The sequence below is a fragment of the Falco rusticolus genome, chromosome 8, assembly GCF_015220075.1.
Source record: "Falco rusticolus isolate bFalRus1 chromosome 8, bFalRus1.pri, whole genome shotgun sequence".
Lineage (NCBI taxonomy): Eukaryota > Metazoa > Chordata > Aves > Falconiformes > Falconidae > Falco > Falco rusticolus.
This window is the reverse complement of record NC_051194.1, coordinates 45547162-45565257: the sequence shown is the minus strand read 5'-3', so window position 1 is coordinate 45565257 and position 18096 is coordinate 45547162. Positions and strand designations below refer to the sequence as shown.

The following is an 18096-nucleotide window of genomic DNA, read 5'->3' as shown; positions in this document are numbered from 1 at the left end:
AAACACAGTTTCAGCACTGTCAGCCTGCAATCAGGCCCCCCCAAGTAATTCTCTGCTCCAGCACAGAGCTCCCAAGAGAAGTTACTTCAGAGTTTGGTTGGCGGGGGTGGGGGGCGGAATTTAAAATATATATATAGCAGCAGGCACCTGACTTTTTACTTGTGTCCAGAATGATGATATCCTCCTCCTCACCCTTCTCAGCTCAGGACATAGGCAACTAGTTTAAAGAAAAAAAAAAAAAAAAAAAAAAAGAGCAGAAGGGTAAGCACATAGCACACGTGCTTGAAGTCTATATCTGGCCTGGACTCAGCACATATGTATTTCTATCACAAATTAGTCATCAGGTACCAAACAATACAATCCAAGCAGCATGAATATCAATGCAAGCCTGGTTCAGGGACACGGGGCTGGGAAGAGGAAGATGTCCTAGTCCAACTGCTCCCCCAGGTATAACAACAGAAATAACTGACTCCTTTAGTTTGCAACTAAAGTTTACCTGAAAGGTAGTAAAATTTAAGTACAGCTCTAGTGGGCTTTTTAAAAACAGTTAACAGGCAAAAATTCTAATCCAGAAAGTTTTGATTTTCAAAATAAAATCTTTGTACCAAACGCTGTAGATCTGAGTAAACCCAAATACAGCAGTCTCTGTGGTTATGATGCAAGGTTTGCTTTTAGCTCGGCTCTTTAACACTGTAGCAATCAGAAGGCAAGGCCAGCAATTAGAAAGAAAAAAAAAAAATTAAAAATGGCTCTGATCTCTCAGAACATGTATTTCTAGAGTTCCTTCTTCACAAAATGTACCTAGAGAGTAAAGCACTCTCCAACTCAGATTGCACAGCTCTTCACACTATAAAAAAAGAGAGGATAGGAGATTTTCAATAGGACAGATGATTTATGAAACAGAACTGCAAGTCTGAGACATAAATAGCTTTTCTTTCTAAATTCCTCTCCCCTCCCCCACATACTGATGTAATCTCCAGTAAGGTATAAACTGTGGATCATTATGTATACACACAGCACAAATACTGTACAAGCAGGTAAGTCTAAGTCTAAACCCATGCCTTGTTCTATTGCTCAATAAAAGCAAGTTGATTCTTCTACTGTTTGACTGTACATTTATTAACATTACATTCTAAACCTTATACAAAGCTTATACAGTAGTTTCCATAACCAAACTAAGCGCTTTTATACACTTTGTGGTCCTCCAGATGCAGTTTTCATGGCATCTTCTTTTCTACAGCACTGAGTACACAAGACCCCATCCACACACACAGCACATTAAAACTCTTCAACTCCGTTTTTGCTGTACTCATGGTTCATTAACATCATGCAGAATAGCCTTCTACAATAATGCAGACTCAGACACAGAAATATGGCTGGACTGTTAAGGAGCAGACCACAGCACTAACCACATCTCTAAGTGCTCACAAACTGTATGCAACCCACCACATCTCCCTTTTTATTTATTTTAATTTAAAAGTCTTTTTGATGAGGCAATTGTTCTCATCCATTACTAAAACGAGGGTGTCCCTTGAGAACATTGTCTATTTATGTTTATGCCACTATGCAACTGGAAGAGTAACTCACTTTAAGCTGGACTGTAGTTTAGAAAGTCTTTGATTTTTAGAGGTGAAAAAATTCAGGCTTCTAATTCCAGCCATTGCTTGTCATTGCCCCCTTTCCTAATAACCAAACTCAACAGGTTACCATCTTTCATCCACTTGTAGTTGGCCAACAGCCACATGCCAAGCCCTGCCTGGAAGCATTCCTCTTCCCCAGGACCAGTGCCGATTCTGCAAAGCAGCAGTTCTGCAGTTGCAAAAAGAGCAGGGAGAAGAGAACCCACAAACACAGTAATTTAACAAAGGGTACAGATTGTTTTTAGACAGAGTAGTCAGTCCACAACACATACCAGTACATTCATGTCACTGTCATGACTATGCAGCAGTGGTAGTGCTGGTACTGTGGAAGCTTGCACCAGCAGCCTCCTCCCAGCTGAACAAAAATACAAAGTGCCACCTTGGACTGTCCCTGCTGCATTTTCAGTCACTCTGCGAATCTCTCTTAAAATGGTCAACATGCTCTTTGAGTATAAATATTGGTGCTTGGAGACTGCTCAGCCACAACTTTTAGGGCTTCCCTTTTGACCTTAAGAAGGCATTGTTGTTTTACAGAATTTTAGCTTCTGTTGAATCATTTATGTTCAGTAAGAGTCTGTACTGCAGAAGAAGTTGGCCTGAAGTGCTTGGTTCAGTGGGGAACAGTGCCCTGAATTTTCAGAACATCTGTATATTTTTGTCATCAACTACAAAGCATGAATACACCTGCAGCACAGATCACTGATGAATAAGACCCTATCTCCTTTTGGGGGTGGGGGCAGGCAGGGTTATTGGCATGAAAGCAAGGACTGATGCTATCTGATTTGCAAAGCTGCTTAAAAAGCAAACAATGGCCTGTGGGCAAAGACCTTCATTAAACAGTTTTCCCAAGGATTATTTGCACTGAGACAAGTTTAAGTTCTTTATCCTTTTTTACCCAGAAGAGAAGAGAAAGGCAGCACTGGCTTTGTAGTCTCATTTGATTAAACAATTCACTGTAGGCAATAATATGACATTGGTGAAAGAGTATGCAATTTAAAGACAGTCACGGCTTCAATCTTCCATTCCAAGTTCTTGTTTCAGACTGAAAGACAAGTAGAAACATGAGTTAGCTTGTGGCAAAATACTATTTGGAAACTGACAAATTAGTGGAAGCCCTGACAATGAACACAACTGAAGTTGAGAGCCAAAAGACTGAGTGGATATACCGCTCGTGTTGATTAAGAACCAAGATGTCAGAAAAATCATATGGCGAAGTCTCAGATTATTCTAAAGGCAATATGGACTGATCTTGAGATTTACCTGACAAACTGGGATGTGGAGAGCTCTCCTCTCCCTGTTTTGAGCTGCTTATCCCACTTGGTGGCCTGACTCTGCTCTGACATGATGGCATACTTACCTTTTCAAGTAGGCATGGACATTGTCATAGCCATGGTACTTGGCCAGATAGACCAGGACACCCGTAGCACATCGGCCATCTCGCTGTCTGCAGAAGCTACAGTTGCAGATTCCACGACACGGTGGGCACCTCCAGGTCTAAATGGAAGACAGAACAAGCCTTTTTAACCGAACTGGAATATACATAGTTCACATCCACAACTTCAAAAAGGCCCTGCTCCACACAGAGTTCTGCTGTGAACATCAGTGCTGCAAAAGTTGTCTAAACCGACGCAAGAGCAGATTCTTCAGTTGTAAGGCATTAAACTCTCCTTTGCCTGCCTTGCACATAACCACAGGAAGCATGCCACCCTGCTCAACTCCTGCACCACTTTCACAGCCCACAACAACAGTACTTTGTCCACAATACGGTTTCTTTCCGTAGGGCATTAAGCACTAACACAAGGCAAAAGAGAACATTATTCTGATACTCAAATACAGAAATGTTGGAGCTCTGTTCTCATAGTTAACTCCTGCAAATAAAGCTACAGAAGCATTAACTACAAGGACTTCTACACAACACAAGCTACTGTGAGTCAGTCTGAATCAAACTAGGACTGCATTATGTACTACAGTACTGTAAGCAGTTCCCCTGCTAAAACTCTTAAGCTACGAGTAACTTGAGCAGAGAGATGCATTGGTTAAGCACAATAAAGCCAATATTAAAAGTATCTTACTGGATCCAGCAACGCTGTTCTGACGTCTTCTCCATACCTATTGCGGAGGCATGGCCCACAGAACTGGCCCCGCACTCCTACGCAATCAGGGTTACGACAATTTGTCTTGGTGTCTATGGTTTTTTGGCGACACTGATGACAGGTGGATCCCTAGAACACAGGAACAGTTCAGGAAACAAGACATTAAAGATGGCTCTTGAGTTAGGGGAATAGAGCATTTAACAAGCAATCTCTTGGGCAGCTAGCAGTGCCTATCCTGAAACAGAAAGCCACCCTGCAAGTCTGAACCAAGACTGTTGTAACACTGCACCTTCAGTATCTGTTACTCACTTTCCTTGGCTGGTATCACTTAGGTACTACAGTTGTTCCAGGCTGAAAGCAAGCTAATTGGCTTGGTAAAGACCATTCTATAAATTCAGGGAAAGACAACAGATGACATCTCAAGATCTTAGGCATACTTCTCCCAGAAATCACACACATTCTTCCCCTCAGTGGGAGAGAGTCCGCTCTATTTTGATACTAAACCACAAGCAGGAAATCACTTCAAAAAGTATGCATTTCACAAAGCTGGAATATACTTACCATGGTCCTGTTATATACTTTATCTCTTGCAGATCCACAAATATTATCCAGTTCTTCTTCTGTTATCTCCTCAACTGGACGCACAACGTGTGGAAAAGCCATGGCACCACGACAACCCCTCCTGGAAGTTCGGGCTTCATGCTGAATAGTGAAGACAACACTTTTGTATTAGCTTCAGCAAAACCTCTACAAAAACAATGTGAGGATCTTCAGAGAAATGCCAAAGTCTCAAGCACCTATCATATTTAAATAAGAGGTAACAGATCTTTACAAAGACGTAAGATATGGATGCAGCTTTAGCACCTTTCCTAGGGTCTGTCACCTTCAGGGTGCCTAATTCCTGCTGGAGTGCAAGAGGAAGTGATTTTTCAAAGATAAGGCAAGGGAAAACAGAGAACACATACAACATGCTATTTTCTGTATTTCTTCCCAGGCAACGGCATACTCATAATCTTTATCAGTTATGTATGAATTGCTATTTCCTTGATACAAAACCACCTTCATGATCAACCTGCAAACGGAGAGCTAGAACCTCAACTTACCTCCAGGTATTCATCAGACATCTTTCTTCTTCTCACTAAAATGTACCGGTCATCATCTTCCTCTTCCGGTAAAAGAGGAGGACCTTCTATGAGGGACCTGGATCTTGTGTGAGGCCGAGAACTTCGGTCTGGGTTCCTCCTCAAAGCACTTCTGGGCAATGAACGCCTTGAAATCTGCTTTGGCCCCTGGCAAAGTTTAAGAGCCCTTAATTAAACAGGCTAAAACCCAGACAGCTCTTGTTCCTGCTATGAATTCCTCCCCTGAAAGACACCTCTTCCTTCTGTCTTTCCCACAAGCAAATCTCCCCCGTCCCAAATCAGAAAACACAAGATAAAAACATCCTAGGCAAACTCATCTTGGGCATTCTGCAAGCTGCAGAGAAATAATCAAAAGCAATTTTGCATCTGTGGAGGTGTAAGATACAGTAATTCCCCCATGCAGCAGAAGAACCCATATCTATGAGGAGTTGTGACTTGTAGTGTTGTTCCCATCTTCACAGAGCTTACAGGTAAATTAACAGTGAAATTCATTACACTGCCAATTCACAACCCAACCTTCTTTAAGGAGTTTGTTATGCCAGACATCAGGGGTTTTTTCAAGATTCCAAACTCGCAGAATATTCAGGCTTGAGCTTCAAAGTCTGAGCTGCCTCCCTTACCTCCAACCTTCGTATAAATACATATTTACACACACCTTGTTTAGTTTTATTGGCCTGTGAAGATGCCTAACCTTTATGAATTAATCTGTTTCGCTTTATACGGTGGCAAATCAAAAGAGAATCGCACAATGAGGGTGCCTGTTTTAGGAAGCAATAAAATTCTGAACTGGACTTTGATTTACATGGTTTATTAGAGCCTTGTTTCATAACATCAGAATTTGACCATCAGAAATCTGAAAGCAAACATAATAAGTTTATACTTACATGACTGACAGTTGGCAATGACTTTCTCCCAGCAAAGATACCAGAAACATTTTGCAACTCGGCCATTAGTTTTGCAAGCTAACAAGGGAAAGAAAAGGAAGCAGAGCCTTAAAAGGGTGTTTATGTGCCATTACAGACTATTAGATTAGGGCAATTGGCTAGAAGTACAATTACTTAGCGGAAAACAGTCACTCTTCAACTTTTTACTTTTATGTCTTATTTATGTTCTAGTGACTGCAAGTAATTTGAAAATGCTCAAGCTTATTATGCTGAAGCCCTGTTCTTTAGGCTTGCAGCCTATGGATTTTTACTGAAGTACTTAGCCTCCACATTTTCACATGCCAGTGGGCATAAAGTATCAGATTTAAGTATCAGGAATGTAAATTCCTCTTAATGCATTCACACAATTCCCATTAGAGTTACTCTGGACAACCAAAGAGGTCCCCTAAGAGTCAAGGGGCGGGGGTGGGGGAGTGGGGGTGGGAAAGTAAAGAGACCCCCAAGGGGAACATTGAGTACTTGCCATTGCTTTGTTTTCCTTGATGTTTAAAGCTCTCTTTTCTAAAAACATGGCACCCTTTTCTTCAGAGTCAGAGTCTGGATCTGAATCTGGAGCAGGCACCAGCTCTTCAGGAAAAGGTTCCATTTCACCCTTCCTCCTCTCTGATCTTCGAGGTGGAAACTTCATGGCTACTTTTAGAGGAATTGGGCATTTCTGCCTTTTCTGAGCTAACTTACTTTCAGTACTTGTGTTATTCTCCTCTGAATCAGATTCCAGTTTCTGTGAACAAACCAGAATGGAAACACATAAATACAAGTGATTTGATCTTCAACAATATTTTGTTTGGGGGTTGTTAAAAACGCTACCTGGCTAAAATCTATTGACACTTAGGTCACCAGTCCTAGTGCTCAAGTAACTTGGGGGTGTGTGTGGTGGGGTGTATAAGGGGGCAAGGGGAGAACAGGGCATGAAGATAAAAAAACTCACAGCGTGCCACACTGTAATGCTGCAACACATCAGAAAAGGACCTTGACTTCAGTTGCAGCAGTCTTAGCTGTCTAAGCAAAGACAGTCTGTAGGCGAGTGTGAGAAAGTATTGCCTTTAAAGGGCTCCATATAGCAACATATTGTAATTGGCTGTAAAAAACCTACAGTTTTCAAAGGGTCAAACCAAAGTTTGTAAGCTATCAAGAATAATCCTCTCTCAGTATCAACGTCAAGTGAAAACTTCCTTCTACAGCCAATGAAATACTTATGAATAAAATCCCAGTATTTTCATATCTTTGAATTCTGATGCCTCGCTTACAACTTTCTCAAGAGCCAAGGGTTCAGCAAGGTCAGAAATTAAATTCTTTAGTTAAAAAGTCCATTTTACAATAGGCTTTGACTCCAAGACTGTCTTATTTTGTTCATAAGTTAACAACAGGCTTCCTGCTTCATTTGCATAGACTGTCAGTCTCAAATAGCAATCTTATTTGCACAGGATCTTATTAAACCAGGTATGTGGCTCTGGTTGCCCATTGTCTGTAGTTATTGATTCCTTTGTCTCCTACTTTTTCTCTTTACTGTTGCGTATTATTTAACTCAGACTCGTCCTCTTCCAATCAGATGTTATTCTTTTCTAGCCATTCCTCAGCATGTTTCTGAAGTTACAACGAACCTATTTTACATCAAACATGATACCACTTCTGCTTTCTCTACTAAATACCAACTACTGGTCTTTTTAAGCAATAAAACTGCTCTTGGACTGCTGTCCAGGAAAAGCAGGAAGGTGGATTTCACCTCCTACCACTTTTTTTCTACTACTAAAAAAGTACAGCATTTCCTGTTACATTGCCAAGAGTGCAGGTCTGACTGTATGTCAATAGGCATAGGACTTTTCCTCAGGTTTGCTGGAGTCCATGGGCTAGCATAACATTTCCCATTGAGGAAAACTGGAATATTGAGTCTAACAGAGTAACATCCAGCAAGGGCAGTTTTAAGAGGTTTTCCATTTCAAAATCCGTATGGCAGATTGTATTCTGAACTTGTAAAGCACAGGATCTTGTGGGCTTTTTACAGAAGCAAAAAGGAAATGAATGGCTACTTAGACTGTACATTAAATAGAACAATGCTTCTTTATTTGACTTTCAAGCCGAAGCTGCCATTATTTTTAATTAATAACATGTCAGAATTTAAATTTAAAATTGCAAACTAAACCAGTCTGTCTTACCAACGCATCTTGAATCTCATTTTCTGAAAAGCCACAGAAGGACTCATCATCAGAGGCCTCATGAAAAATTTTTGCCAGTTCTTCTCCAATATCCGACCTAAACTTGCGTTTCTATGAAGAATAAAATAGCCTTTAACCGAAGTTGTACAGAAAAGGATTCACATTTACAAGTACAATATAAGCAAATAGCTTTTTTAATAAAGAAAAAATAGTTAAGGCATTTAACAAGGGGTTTCAGAACCACAGCTGGAAATTATAAGGCATGTTAGGTTAGGTGATATTTCAAAGGCTAGAATAACTAACTAATCCATTTCCAACTACCTAGAAGCATAGCTGAAGAGCAAAATGAAATTACAGCATATAGCACAGATTTATAACTACTATACAAAAACATAAGCAGAGGAAGCAGTTTTAATCATGCACATTTACTAACTTTACCTGCTTCACATTTTTGCAAGCTTTACCAGCAGTGCACATTCTGTTTTACTTGTTCTTGTACTGTACTTACAGCGTTTGCAAAATTATCAGAACCAAAACTATCACAACTGTCATCAGAGGATGAGGATGTTTCCATGGGAATCAGTTTTGTATTTCGGAACGCTGTATTTCGGAATGCTGTGAAGTTTTTCCTTCCTGAACGACCTTGGCGCTGCAAAAGGGCAACAGCAACAGCATTAGTAAGAGAGAACTACTGTAGCATACTAGCTTTTAAGAATAACCTTACATTGAAGTTTAAGAGGTTTGAACATTTTAGGATGTTTAACAGGATGTTTAGGATGTGAACAAAGGTCAGCAGAATTATCACAGGTTTGAAGTAATTCCCAAAGTTAGAAATGGGAATAGTTTCTGCTCTATTTCTTATCGTTGTTACAAATGCATGTTGTTCAGTATTTAGAAATACTTCTTTTATAAAACAGCCAAGTAGAAATATACACAAAAATCATATCCTTCATAAGCATTCCACCACAAGCAATGCTGGAAAGCAAAGTACAACTACACAAATAGTACCTGGAAATCTGCTTTGATTTAATTACTTTTTATGCGAGGCAAATACTAAACACTCCGCAGTTGTTAAGGAAGGAGCCAAGGACCATATTCACAAAATAGAGGAGCTCTGAAACAACCGTTCTAGACAACAGCTTGCTCTCTTGCTGATTTTATTACTAGGTTGAAAAGGCTTCAGGTTTTTACTTCCCAGCGAACGTTCCCACCGGCAGCGCCCCATTTTACCGGCCGAGGGTGGCAGTGGCCCGAAGGCCGAGCGCGTCGCTCCCGCGCTGGTGGCTGCCCAAGGCTCACCGTTACCGGCCCGCTGGGACCGCCCGCCCCACCGCCCCTCCACCAACAGGGTTTGACGAGCGGCCAGCCAGGGCCAGAGAGGCGAGGCCTCGCCTCCCCTCCCCCTCCCCGGCTCCCTTCAGGTCGCTGCTTCTCCCGGCGCGGACCGCAGCCGCCCCGAGGCTCGCCCCCGCCTCACGGCCCTGCTGGTGCTGACGGGGAACCCGGCCGGGCTCCGGGCACAACAGCGGCGGTTTCTGGCGTCGCCTGCCGCGGCTGAGGGAGCGCCGGGCCGGAGGGGCCCCCGCGGCAGGCCGGGAAGCACCGGCGGGCCGCCAGCACGGCGAAGCTCGGGCCGGGAGCCTCGGCAGTCGCCACCGGCCCAAAAACGCGCCTTCCCGCCCGGGGCGCGGCCGGCGGCCCCCGCCTCCCGCTAGGCTGGGGCCGCCCACCGCGGGGCCGCCCGCCCCATAGCGACCCCCTCCGCCCCGCTCCCCCGAGCCCGGGGGCTCCACGCCCGCACGGCGGGGCCGCCTCCCCCCTCCCGTGAGGTACCCCCACCCACCCGCTAGCAGCCCACTCCCCGCGCCACCGCCCTCCCGCCCCCGGTCGTACCGGCGGCCGGGGCAGCTGCGAGGCGAGGGGCAGAAGACGGGGGCGCCGGGCCGCCTACTCCACGCCCAGAGCGGCTCCAAAGCCGAGCCCTCTACCCCAGTCATGCGGGCGAGGGCACCGCCGTGCACGGGAAGCCCCAGGGCCGCGGCGGGGCAGCAAGCCCGGGGCTGCCGCTCTGCGTAGCGGGGCTGCCCCCGGGGCGCCCGGCGAGCCCCAGCCCAAAGGCTCGCCTCGCTTCACCCCGCCCCGCCCGAGCCCAGCACCCTCCCCACAGCCCGGCGTGAGACCCCGCAGGGCCGCGGGAGAGCGCGGCACCAAGGCCGCCGCCAGCAGCGGCGACCCCGCAGCCGTCCCGGGAACCCAGCGGGCAGCCCCCCGCCGCGGGCAGCGCTCACCTGCGGGCGCGGCGGAGCCATGCTGGCGGCGGGGCGAGCAGCGGGGAACTGAAGGTTCGCGCCAAAGCGGCTGGGAGCGCGGGGGGGCGGGGCCCGACGGCGCTTTCCCCGCGTTAGCGCCCGCGTCCTGGCAGATGCAGCGCGCACCCCGTCGGGATCGGGCACCCGGCGTGCCCGCCCCACGGACGCCCGTTCATCCCTGCTACGAACACCTTAGCTCTCTCGGGGTGCCCCGGAGCGTCTAGTGCGGGGGTTCCCGTTGTTTTGGTTTTTTTTTTTTTTATTCGCGGTACGGGGTTTGTGTAGCTGCCAGGGCCTGGTCCTATGGCGCGAAAACCTCCCGGGCGGAACGCGGCGGGACTCGCGCGCCAGAGGGGAGGGGCGCGCGCGCGGGGCGGGGTGAGGGGCCGGGGGAGCCCGCTTAGCCTCGGACTCTGCGTTTGAGTGTTTTTAATTTCACGTGCCAAAGCGGGGTCTCTTGCCACCGCTCTGCATCAGCCCCCCAGCCCTGCCCGTCAGCCGGGGCGGGGGGGGCCGCCACGAAGGGGGGCGGTGGTCCGCGCCCTGGCCGCCCCCCGGGCACGCTGCGCCCCGAGGCCCCGCGGAGCTGCCGGGCGCCCCAGCCCGCGAGGCCGGGCGGTCACTGCGCCTGCTGGGGACATGGGGACAACCTGCTCAGCAGCAGCCGCCAGCAACGGGGCGCGCCGGCGCGGGTCGGCCTGGCCATGACAGGGCGGTGACACCCGCGGCCTCTGCTCCCTGGAGAGTCCAGCGGTGCCAACAGGATGTCACAAAGAGCTTGGTTGCCTTGCGCTTTGCAAACAAGACACTACTTGAGAGCAGGCCGGAAGAAAATAGATCGTCAGTTGTTGCAAACCATTTTATGTGATGTTTGTAAATCTCGTTAAATCAAATGCAGCTGTTAAACATGTTATTTTGGCAGCAACGGTAATGGGGAAGTAGCCGCATGGGATTTGTGGCCCCGGTGTTTGCTATAATCCTCCGTTTATCCGGCGGTTTGCGCAGGGCTCGATGCAGCCGCTCAGGTTATGCAGGTGCCTTCCCGGCGGCGGGCGAGGGAGGGAGGCCCCGTGCGCGTGCAGCCCATGCGCAGCCTGGGCCTGTGTAAAGCAAACCGCAAATTGTCTCCAAGCCAAAGCCTGTAAATAGGCTATGGCACAATAGGGTACAAGGGCCCTCGTGGAGGTTTTGTTGTCTGTGGGCGTTACTCTTCCTGTGCCTGCTGCAGTCCGTGGTGTACAAGTATGTCCATTTGAAAGAAGCCTGTAATTACATACTTACCTGCACTGCTGGCTTCTCACTTCTCAGTGCATGCACAAAAGCAGATGAACTAAACCTGCTTCTCGGGCAACCAGACCGCACTAGATTCCTCTAAATCCCTGTTAGTGGAGGATTGCTACCCAGATGGTTTCCAAACAAGACAGCTCAGCTGGGAAGCTGGCAGGGGTGGGGGTGGTGTTTCCTGAAGTTTTATGTACTTTTACTTCTTTCAGAAAAAAACCCCGCCCTACAAATACTACTTTACTTGCATAGGCAAAGAGATCCAGCTTCTGAGCAGTAACAGCCCGTAACATCTTGAACCATGATTATCAGGATTTTACTAGAAAAGTAGCCAACCTTCACAGCTTCTAAGAGCACCACATGAAATGTTACGGAGTACTGATGGAGCTAGCTGAATCCGTACTTCCAACTGCGGTCAATTTTCCATTTAAGGCTTAATGGAAACAGCATTCTTCAAACAACACGTAGTCAAATGGGTTTCAAATTAATAGGCCAGAGCAGGGAGTTTGTGGGGAAAATGGACAGGGCATTTTGTAGACCGTATTTTCAGATCTTTTTTAAAAAATATGTGAAAAAGAATTAGTTTATTGAAAACTGTGTGTCAGCTCACATATTTTACAGAGGACTGGGGAGAAGGGGGCAGGAAAGGGAGAAGAGAAATGGGAAGTATGTGAAGAGCAGCGGCTTCCCTTCTTATAGTACGAGGCATGTATGCTCAGTGGATGGGCAGAACAAACCTACCAACTGGCTTTACTGTGACGGAAAAGGTTTCATAATGTTTGTTGAGATGCTGGCAGCACCACTGTCCTTTTTACAATGGCTGAGGACATGCAAAGCTAAACCCAGATGAGCATTGCATTTTCAGCCACATTTAACTCAAGTTAGGCTAATATGAGCGGAAGAAAACATCCCTGCCTGTTCCATCCGCCTGTCCGGGTCCTGCATGGCCTGTCCAGTACTACCAGCCTCTGTCTTCCCTGCTGCCCAGCTACAGGGCAAGCTCATTCCTCGGGGTGTCAGCAAGATTATCTGGAGTATTTTACCAGGTGTTTCCAAGAAAATAGTCCTTCAAATGAGTTGTCAGTATACGGTAGCAGCCCTTTGAAGATCTAAGGGAATCGGCTGAAATTACAGAGGGACGTGCAGTAGATTGAGCGTGCAACGTCTTTCTGCATCTGTCTGGGGGAATCAAAGTTGTTTACATATTAGGAGCCTCAAGCAGTAGCAAGAATACAGACCTCCAACAACAATAGCTCCATTGTCAGAAACAGTAAATGTGACCTTTGGTCCACCGGCGCGAAGGACAAGCGATGTCCTCCATGTCACCCCGCAGATTTCGGCTGTCAGCATCGCAACACAGCTTTTCTCTCTGGAGGCATAACTCCTGCTGCCCTATCCCTGGCGCTCCGACACACTTCCTATCTTGACTATGGACAACACACTTTATGCTCTATTTCCCCCCTTTTTTTCCCTTTAAATTGGGGTGATAAATTTCTACCTGCCTAAAATAGCATGTGGATACATTTATTAATGTTTGTGTGATGCTAGTAATTATCGTGATGGCACTTGCAGAGTGACACAGATTTACAGATGCAAGTATTCCAGTGGAAAGGGAGAATTTGAATTCTCACGACTGCAGAGTAAGTACCTGTAGCACAATGGAATAACACATATCTTAGCTCCATAGAAAAGAATAAGATTGTAGCCACTAATGACAGTAATTAAAAATTTCTGTAAGAGCTGTCCAATCACCTCTTCATCTGAGCAAATTATAGTGTGTTATTGAAACTGTTAGTGCAAAAAAATTAAGCTAAAAACATTTTGCATTAAAATAATCAGACATTGATTTATGATGTAAATTGTAAATCGGTAACCTATAACACACACTAATTGTTTTTCTCTCTCTTGAAAGGTGTGTTTCTGTAAAAGATCCAATCACACATATGTATTTGTTCACATGTCACCCTCCAGTGGCTAACGCTACTATACAAAGACAATAAGGTGTATAATCAGGTAACCTGCTATTGATTGCAACCCAGGAAGGACACTTGTTCTTCTACAGAAGCAGGAGGATATCCAGTTTTGGAGATTTAATTATAGTTAGACCTATACACGTTTGCTGGACATAATTTTTTATAAAGTACTTTTTTACTGTAAATACGTCGACATTGTGCTCTGATAAGTAGAACCAGATTTTTTTAAATAAATGTAAATTAAAATATTTAGCACATATAATCAGTTTATAGCCAAGACCAGCTGTACCAGCTCCACAAAATACCTCCACAATGCAATTAGTATATTTTTCCATTTTTCTCTTTCCAAGGAAAAATAGATTTTCTCTTTCCAATTTAACAGGTTTGTACCTCCTTGTTCTTTGCTGTATGTTCCTTATTAGTAAAGCCTGGCTGCAAATGCATCCTGCATGTTGAATTGAAGGTGGTCATGTCTGATCCTATTCGATACCATGTTTCTTTGATGCAAACTGGCAACACCATAAAAATGGAAACAATAAGAGATGGAAAACCAAAGGAATAAATACAGTCCAGGGAGAGAAAAGGTGCAGTCGATAAACACTTCTAGGAACCTATATCCATCAGCACACGAAGAGAACGGCTGAAATGTGGTCAGTTTTGATAGAAATCTTAATGGTTATTCCAAGCATACATCGTAGCAGATCATTCGGAGCCTAGAGCATTGTGATGCACATTATGGGAATGTAATTATAATGCTCATTTGAGTATTCTGTAGCCATTCCACAAAATGCAGAGCAAAAAATGTTGATCAAAAAGTAGCTATTGTTGAAATGCAGCAGCCACTTTTAAAAGGTCAAGATCTCAGCCTTTCACTCTTGGGCTTTGATTTGTATTTCCCTTTGAAAACACAAAATAGATTAAGTCACATCATAAAGAAATTGCTTACAAAATGTTCTGCAAATGCATAGCTGTGGGAAACAGGAGGCTATCAGAAAATAATAAAAAATACTTACTGCAGTCTGGTTTTTTGCCCCTTTATATAAGCTTTGCCACTGCCTCTTAGCGAATGTTGATTTGCATTGCCTTCACCAGCCTTCAGCGAGATGTGGTTGCTGGGAGAGGATGGGAGTGTGGAGACAGGCGGTGGCTTAACCTTCTCCTCAGGGACCTCTCTGCTGGCAGCTCCCTCAGGAGAGAGGAAGCAGAGCTGGGGGGACAAGAGGTAGAAAGACTCTTGGGGCTTGCTACTGCCTGCTGGGGGTCCCCAGGGTACACCTCAAGGTTTCAGGCCCTTCTTGTTTTTTCACAGCACGAGGGAAATGCCCTCTGCTGCAGGGAGCCCTCACCTTTCTTGCTAAGGCAGGGAAAGAAATGCGTATGTTGAGCCCCAGGTATATTAAGCTGCTTCATTCTACATGGCAAAGCATTCGTGTCTGTAGTCTGTCAGCACCTGCAAAACCACTTCATGGAGCTTCTAGGAGGAGGCACTGACCCTTGGGGCAGGCGGGCAGCTGGGGTGGGAGTGGTGGGGTGTTGCTGGGGTGGGAGCTGCAGAGAGGGGCCCCATGCTTCACCCCTGGCTCCCAGGAACCGCAGGCTGCTGCTGCCTCCCAGTGCCATTCCTCTGTCTTCTGAGATGTTAATCTCAAATGCCCTGTATTTACATGTACTCAAATGTGATCTTGGCTGACCATTATTAGTGTTATTGCGGTAATAGACTGCTCCTCCATAACCTCTAACTTTTTGCAACAAATTGGCTTGAACTGCTAAGCTTTTGCACTTCATTAGATAAGAATATTATTTAAAAACCCTTCTGTGGTGGACACATATACAGAAAATAATTGTCAGATGTAATTTTCAGAGGTAGCACAGCTGCTTGGTTCCATTTTAGTGACATGGGATGTCAGGGGGGTTCTCAGTGGGGTTTTTCCATAGTTACAAAAGCAACTGCCAACTTTCCCAGCCTAAAGTAGTAATAATAATAATAATAATGATGATGATGATGATGTCAAAGCGCATTCTCTGGCATAATAAAAAAAGTCAAGTGCTTGTCTTTGATACATGGTCCAGTATTCTTGGCAGCAAGTTTACAGAAAGTCTTAAAATACTTGGGGCTTGATCCTCAGCAGCACTGGCTGAGCTGGTGAGGACAGTGGTAAGGGGTGCCCTGGCCAAAGGCTGTTGCTCTGAGTAGGAGGGAGGGGGGACACAGAGGGTTTGGGCAACTTCTGCTCCTTAAATCAGCTCAGCAACTCGCCAGGTTGTGGTCAGCATATGGGGTTTTGGTGTGTGCCCAGGGAGGGTGGCGTTGCTGTCAGACATGGCCAACTGCTAGAAAATAATCAGTGGGAAAAGATTACAAAGAGCAAAATTGCAGCAGCAAATATTTTCTTTCAAAAGTAAGCATTGCTCAAAAATACCCATCTCTGTTTCACACCAATGCCAGTGAGAAAGCAGGTTCTCACATGGCATTAGCTCAGCCATGGCAGTGGCTGGGAGAGGTACAAATGGGCTCTCTCCTCTCTCAGCTGAACAGGAACTGGGTTTGTTTTCTCTAGCATTTCATGGAAATAATTGACCAGCAGCAACAACACCAATGAACACCAGCTCTGAAAGCCACCGTTCCTGGGAGCATGGCAGTGTTTTGCCCACTGGCATGGCATCACGGAGATCTGGCTGTAGATGAGGAGACAGAGGGGTCACTGGCATCCCCCCTGCTGCAGGCAGGTCTCAGCAGCTGGTCATCCCATCCCACCCAGTCAGTATGACCACATGCCCCCCAGCACAGAGGTACAGCACACTGTGGCAGCAGTTGGGCAGGCTGGAACCCTGGCAGCCGCGTCTCCCAGCAAAAAGGAGTTGACGGCCACCCCATCTTCCCTCTCTGACCATTACTTTTGCTTATCTTCCTGATGCCTGCAGCATAGGCATAATGTTTCGGTACATCTTTTGAAATCAACGAGGCCAAAGCAACAACTAGAAATGTTGCGAGAGAGAAAGATTACAGCCTGCCCAAATCAAACACTGAGCTGGGTGGAATTTCTGCCCAGGCCACAAAAAGCAGCCTCTGCAGCTCCACTGCCCCAGGACAGACAGACAGTCTACTCATGTCACAAAGGGTTAGGGTGAGGAACAGCCCGGGGTTGTTTATGATTTTGGGGCCCCTTGGACTGTTCAGTGGGCTGTCACCTCTGCAACAATCATCCTTCTGTGAATTTGCAAAGGCTTTGTGGGACAAGGAAAGGCTTGTGTGAGAGGCTGAGCTGGGAGACGGGTTACTTTGCTGCTTCATCCTCTTCCCACCCAGGCAGATGAGCAGCTACAAAAGCCCTCTGAGCCGCTCTGCGCCTTTCAGAAATGCCTTCGGCTCTGTCAAGCAAGCTGCACATGGGCAGGCCCCTCGAGCCCTGGCTGCATGTGAACAAAAGCAGTCTGTGTTTGCAGGACTGGGCAATGTTTTTGCTCCAGGGAGTCTCACATTCACATGCTGCCCACTGTGCTTTGGAGCAGAGTTTCACAGGTGCTGGAACCGCCAGGTGGTTTGCAGCACAGCAGCAGACATGCCACTGACCTGCAGGACACAGGGAACATGCCCCCCCAGATCGCAGTCTCTAGGCCTCTTCCCCATGCAGCACCATGTCAGACTGCTGGGCTGGCTGTCAGTCCCTCTGTGGAGCAGGTGCCTGCAACACTTGCCTCTTACGACCAGTCCCTCTGACAGTAGAGCAGGTACCACAGCACTGCTGGGGAAATTTGTGTACTTAGGAAGCCCCAGTATCCACCAGGGTCAGACCCAGCTCTGGGACACCTTGCAGAGCTAAAGAAGGATTGTTAACCTCAGTGTTAAGTGCCTACTCTCCATCCTCCTGTTTTCCTTTTCTCATTTTTTTGAAGACATTACTAGATATATGGGAAAGTAAAAAAAAAAAAAAGCGTAAAAAATTGAATCACACATTTTGTTGGCAGAAAAAGAAAGAAGTCTCAGCATCATTTTTGATCATGCCATGAGGACGTCAGCTGCAGCGGGGAAAGCCTGTAAGGTTTCAGAAAACCAAGGACCATAATGCTGAGGTTAACCAGCTCTTCCTGTCTGAGCTGAGCACCGCTTTCTCCCTCCTATCGCACTGGCAGGGTTAAGAACTAGCAGCTGGAGAGAGACGCTGCTGTTCACCCTGAAACCTTTCTGCAGATGTCTGGCATCCAGGGGGAGGTGGGCAACTCTTGTGATTCCCACAAGATCCGGAGTAAAATGTTGCTGGACGAACAAACAGATTCTGTGTAAGCTCTGACAGTCAGTCTCACACTTTCATTGGGGAAAAAAAAAAAAAAAAGAAAAAAAAGAAAATCTGTATCTGATTCTGTAAACGTTCTCCCCATTGGACGCAAATACTCACTTACTTTGGACGTCCAGTTCTCAATTTGCCTTTATGAGTTCTCCGCTATTTTTCATCATCCATTCCAGCAGCCATCCCAGAGCTAACTTCTTACCATCCAGAGCATTTTAAACTGTGGAAAAGGAAAATGCAGGTACCTTTTGGGGATTAAGAAAATGGCAACATCA

General features: G+C 46.2%; 1 protein-coding gene across 1 annotated transcript; it reads right to left on the bottom strand.

Annotated features, from left to right (window-relative positions):
• Window positions 1-561: 561 nt before the first annotated feature.
• CDCA7 (cell division cycle associated 7) lies at window positions 562-10367 on the bottom strand. The gene is made up of 10 exons (XM_037398292.1): window positions 10261-10367; window positions 8481-8621; window positions 7973-8083; window positions 6283-6540; window positions 5760-5837; window positions 4837-5022; window positions 4295-4435; window positions 3713-3862; window positions 2998-3134; window positions 562-2682 (listed from the first exon to the last, which is right to left on the bottom strand). The coding sequence occupies exons 1-10, from the start codon at window positions 10279-10281 to the stop codon at window positions 2652-2654; spliced, it is 1254 nt and encodes a 417-aa protein (XP_037254189.1). The 5' UTR covers window positions 10282-10367; the 3' UTR covers window positions 562-2651.
• Between the last annotated feature and the right edge of the window lie 7729 nt (window positions 10368-18096).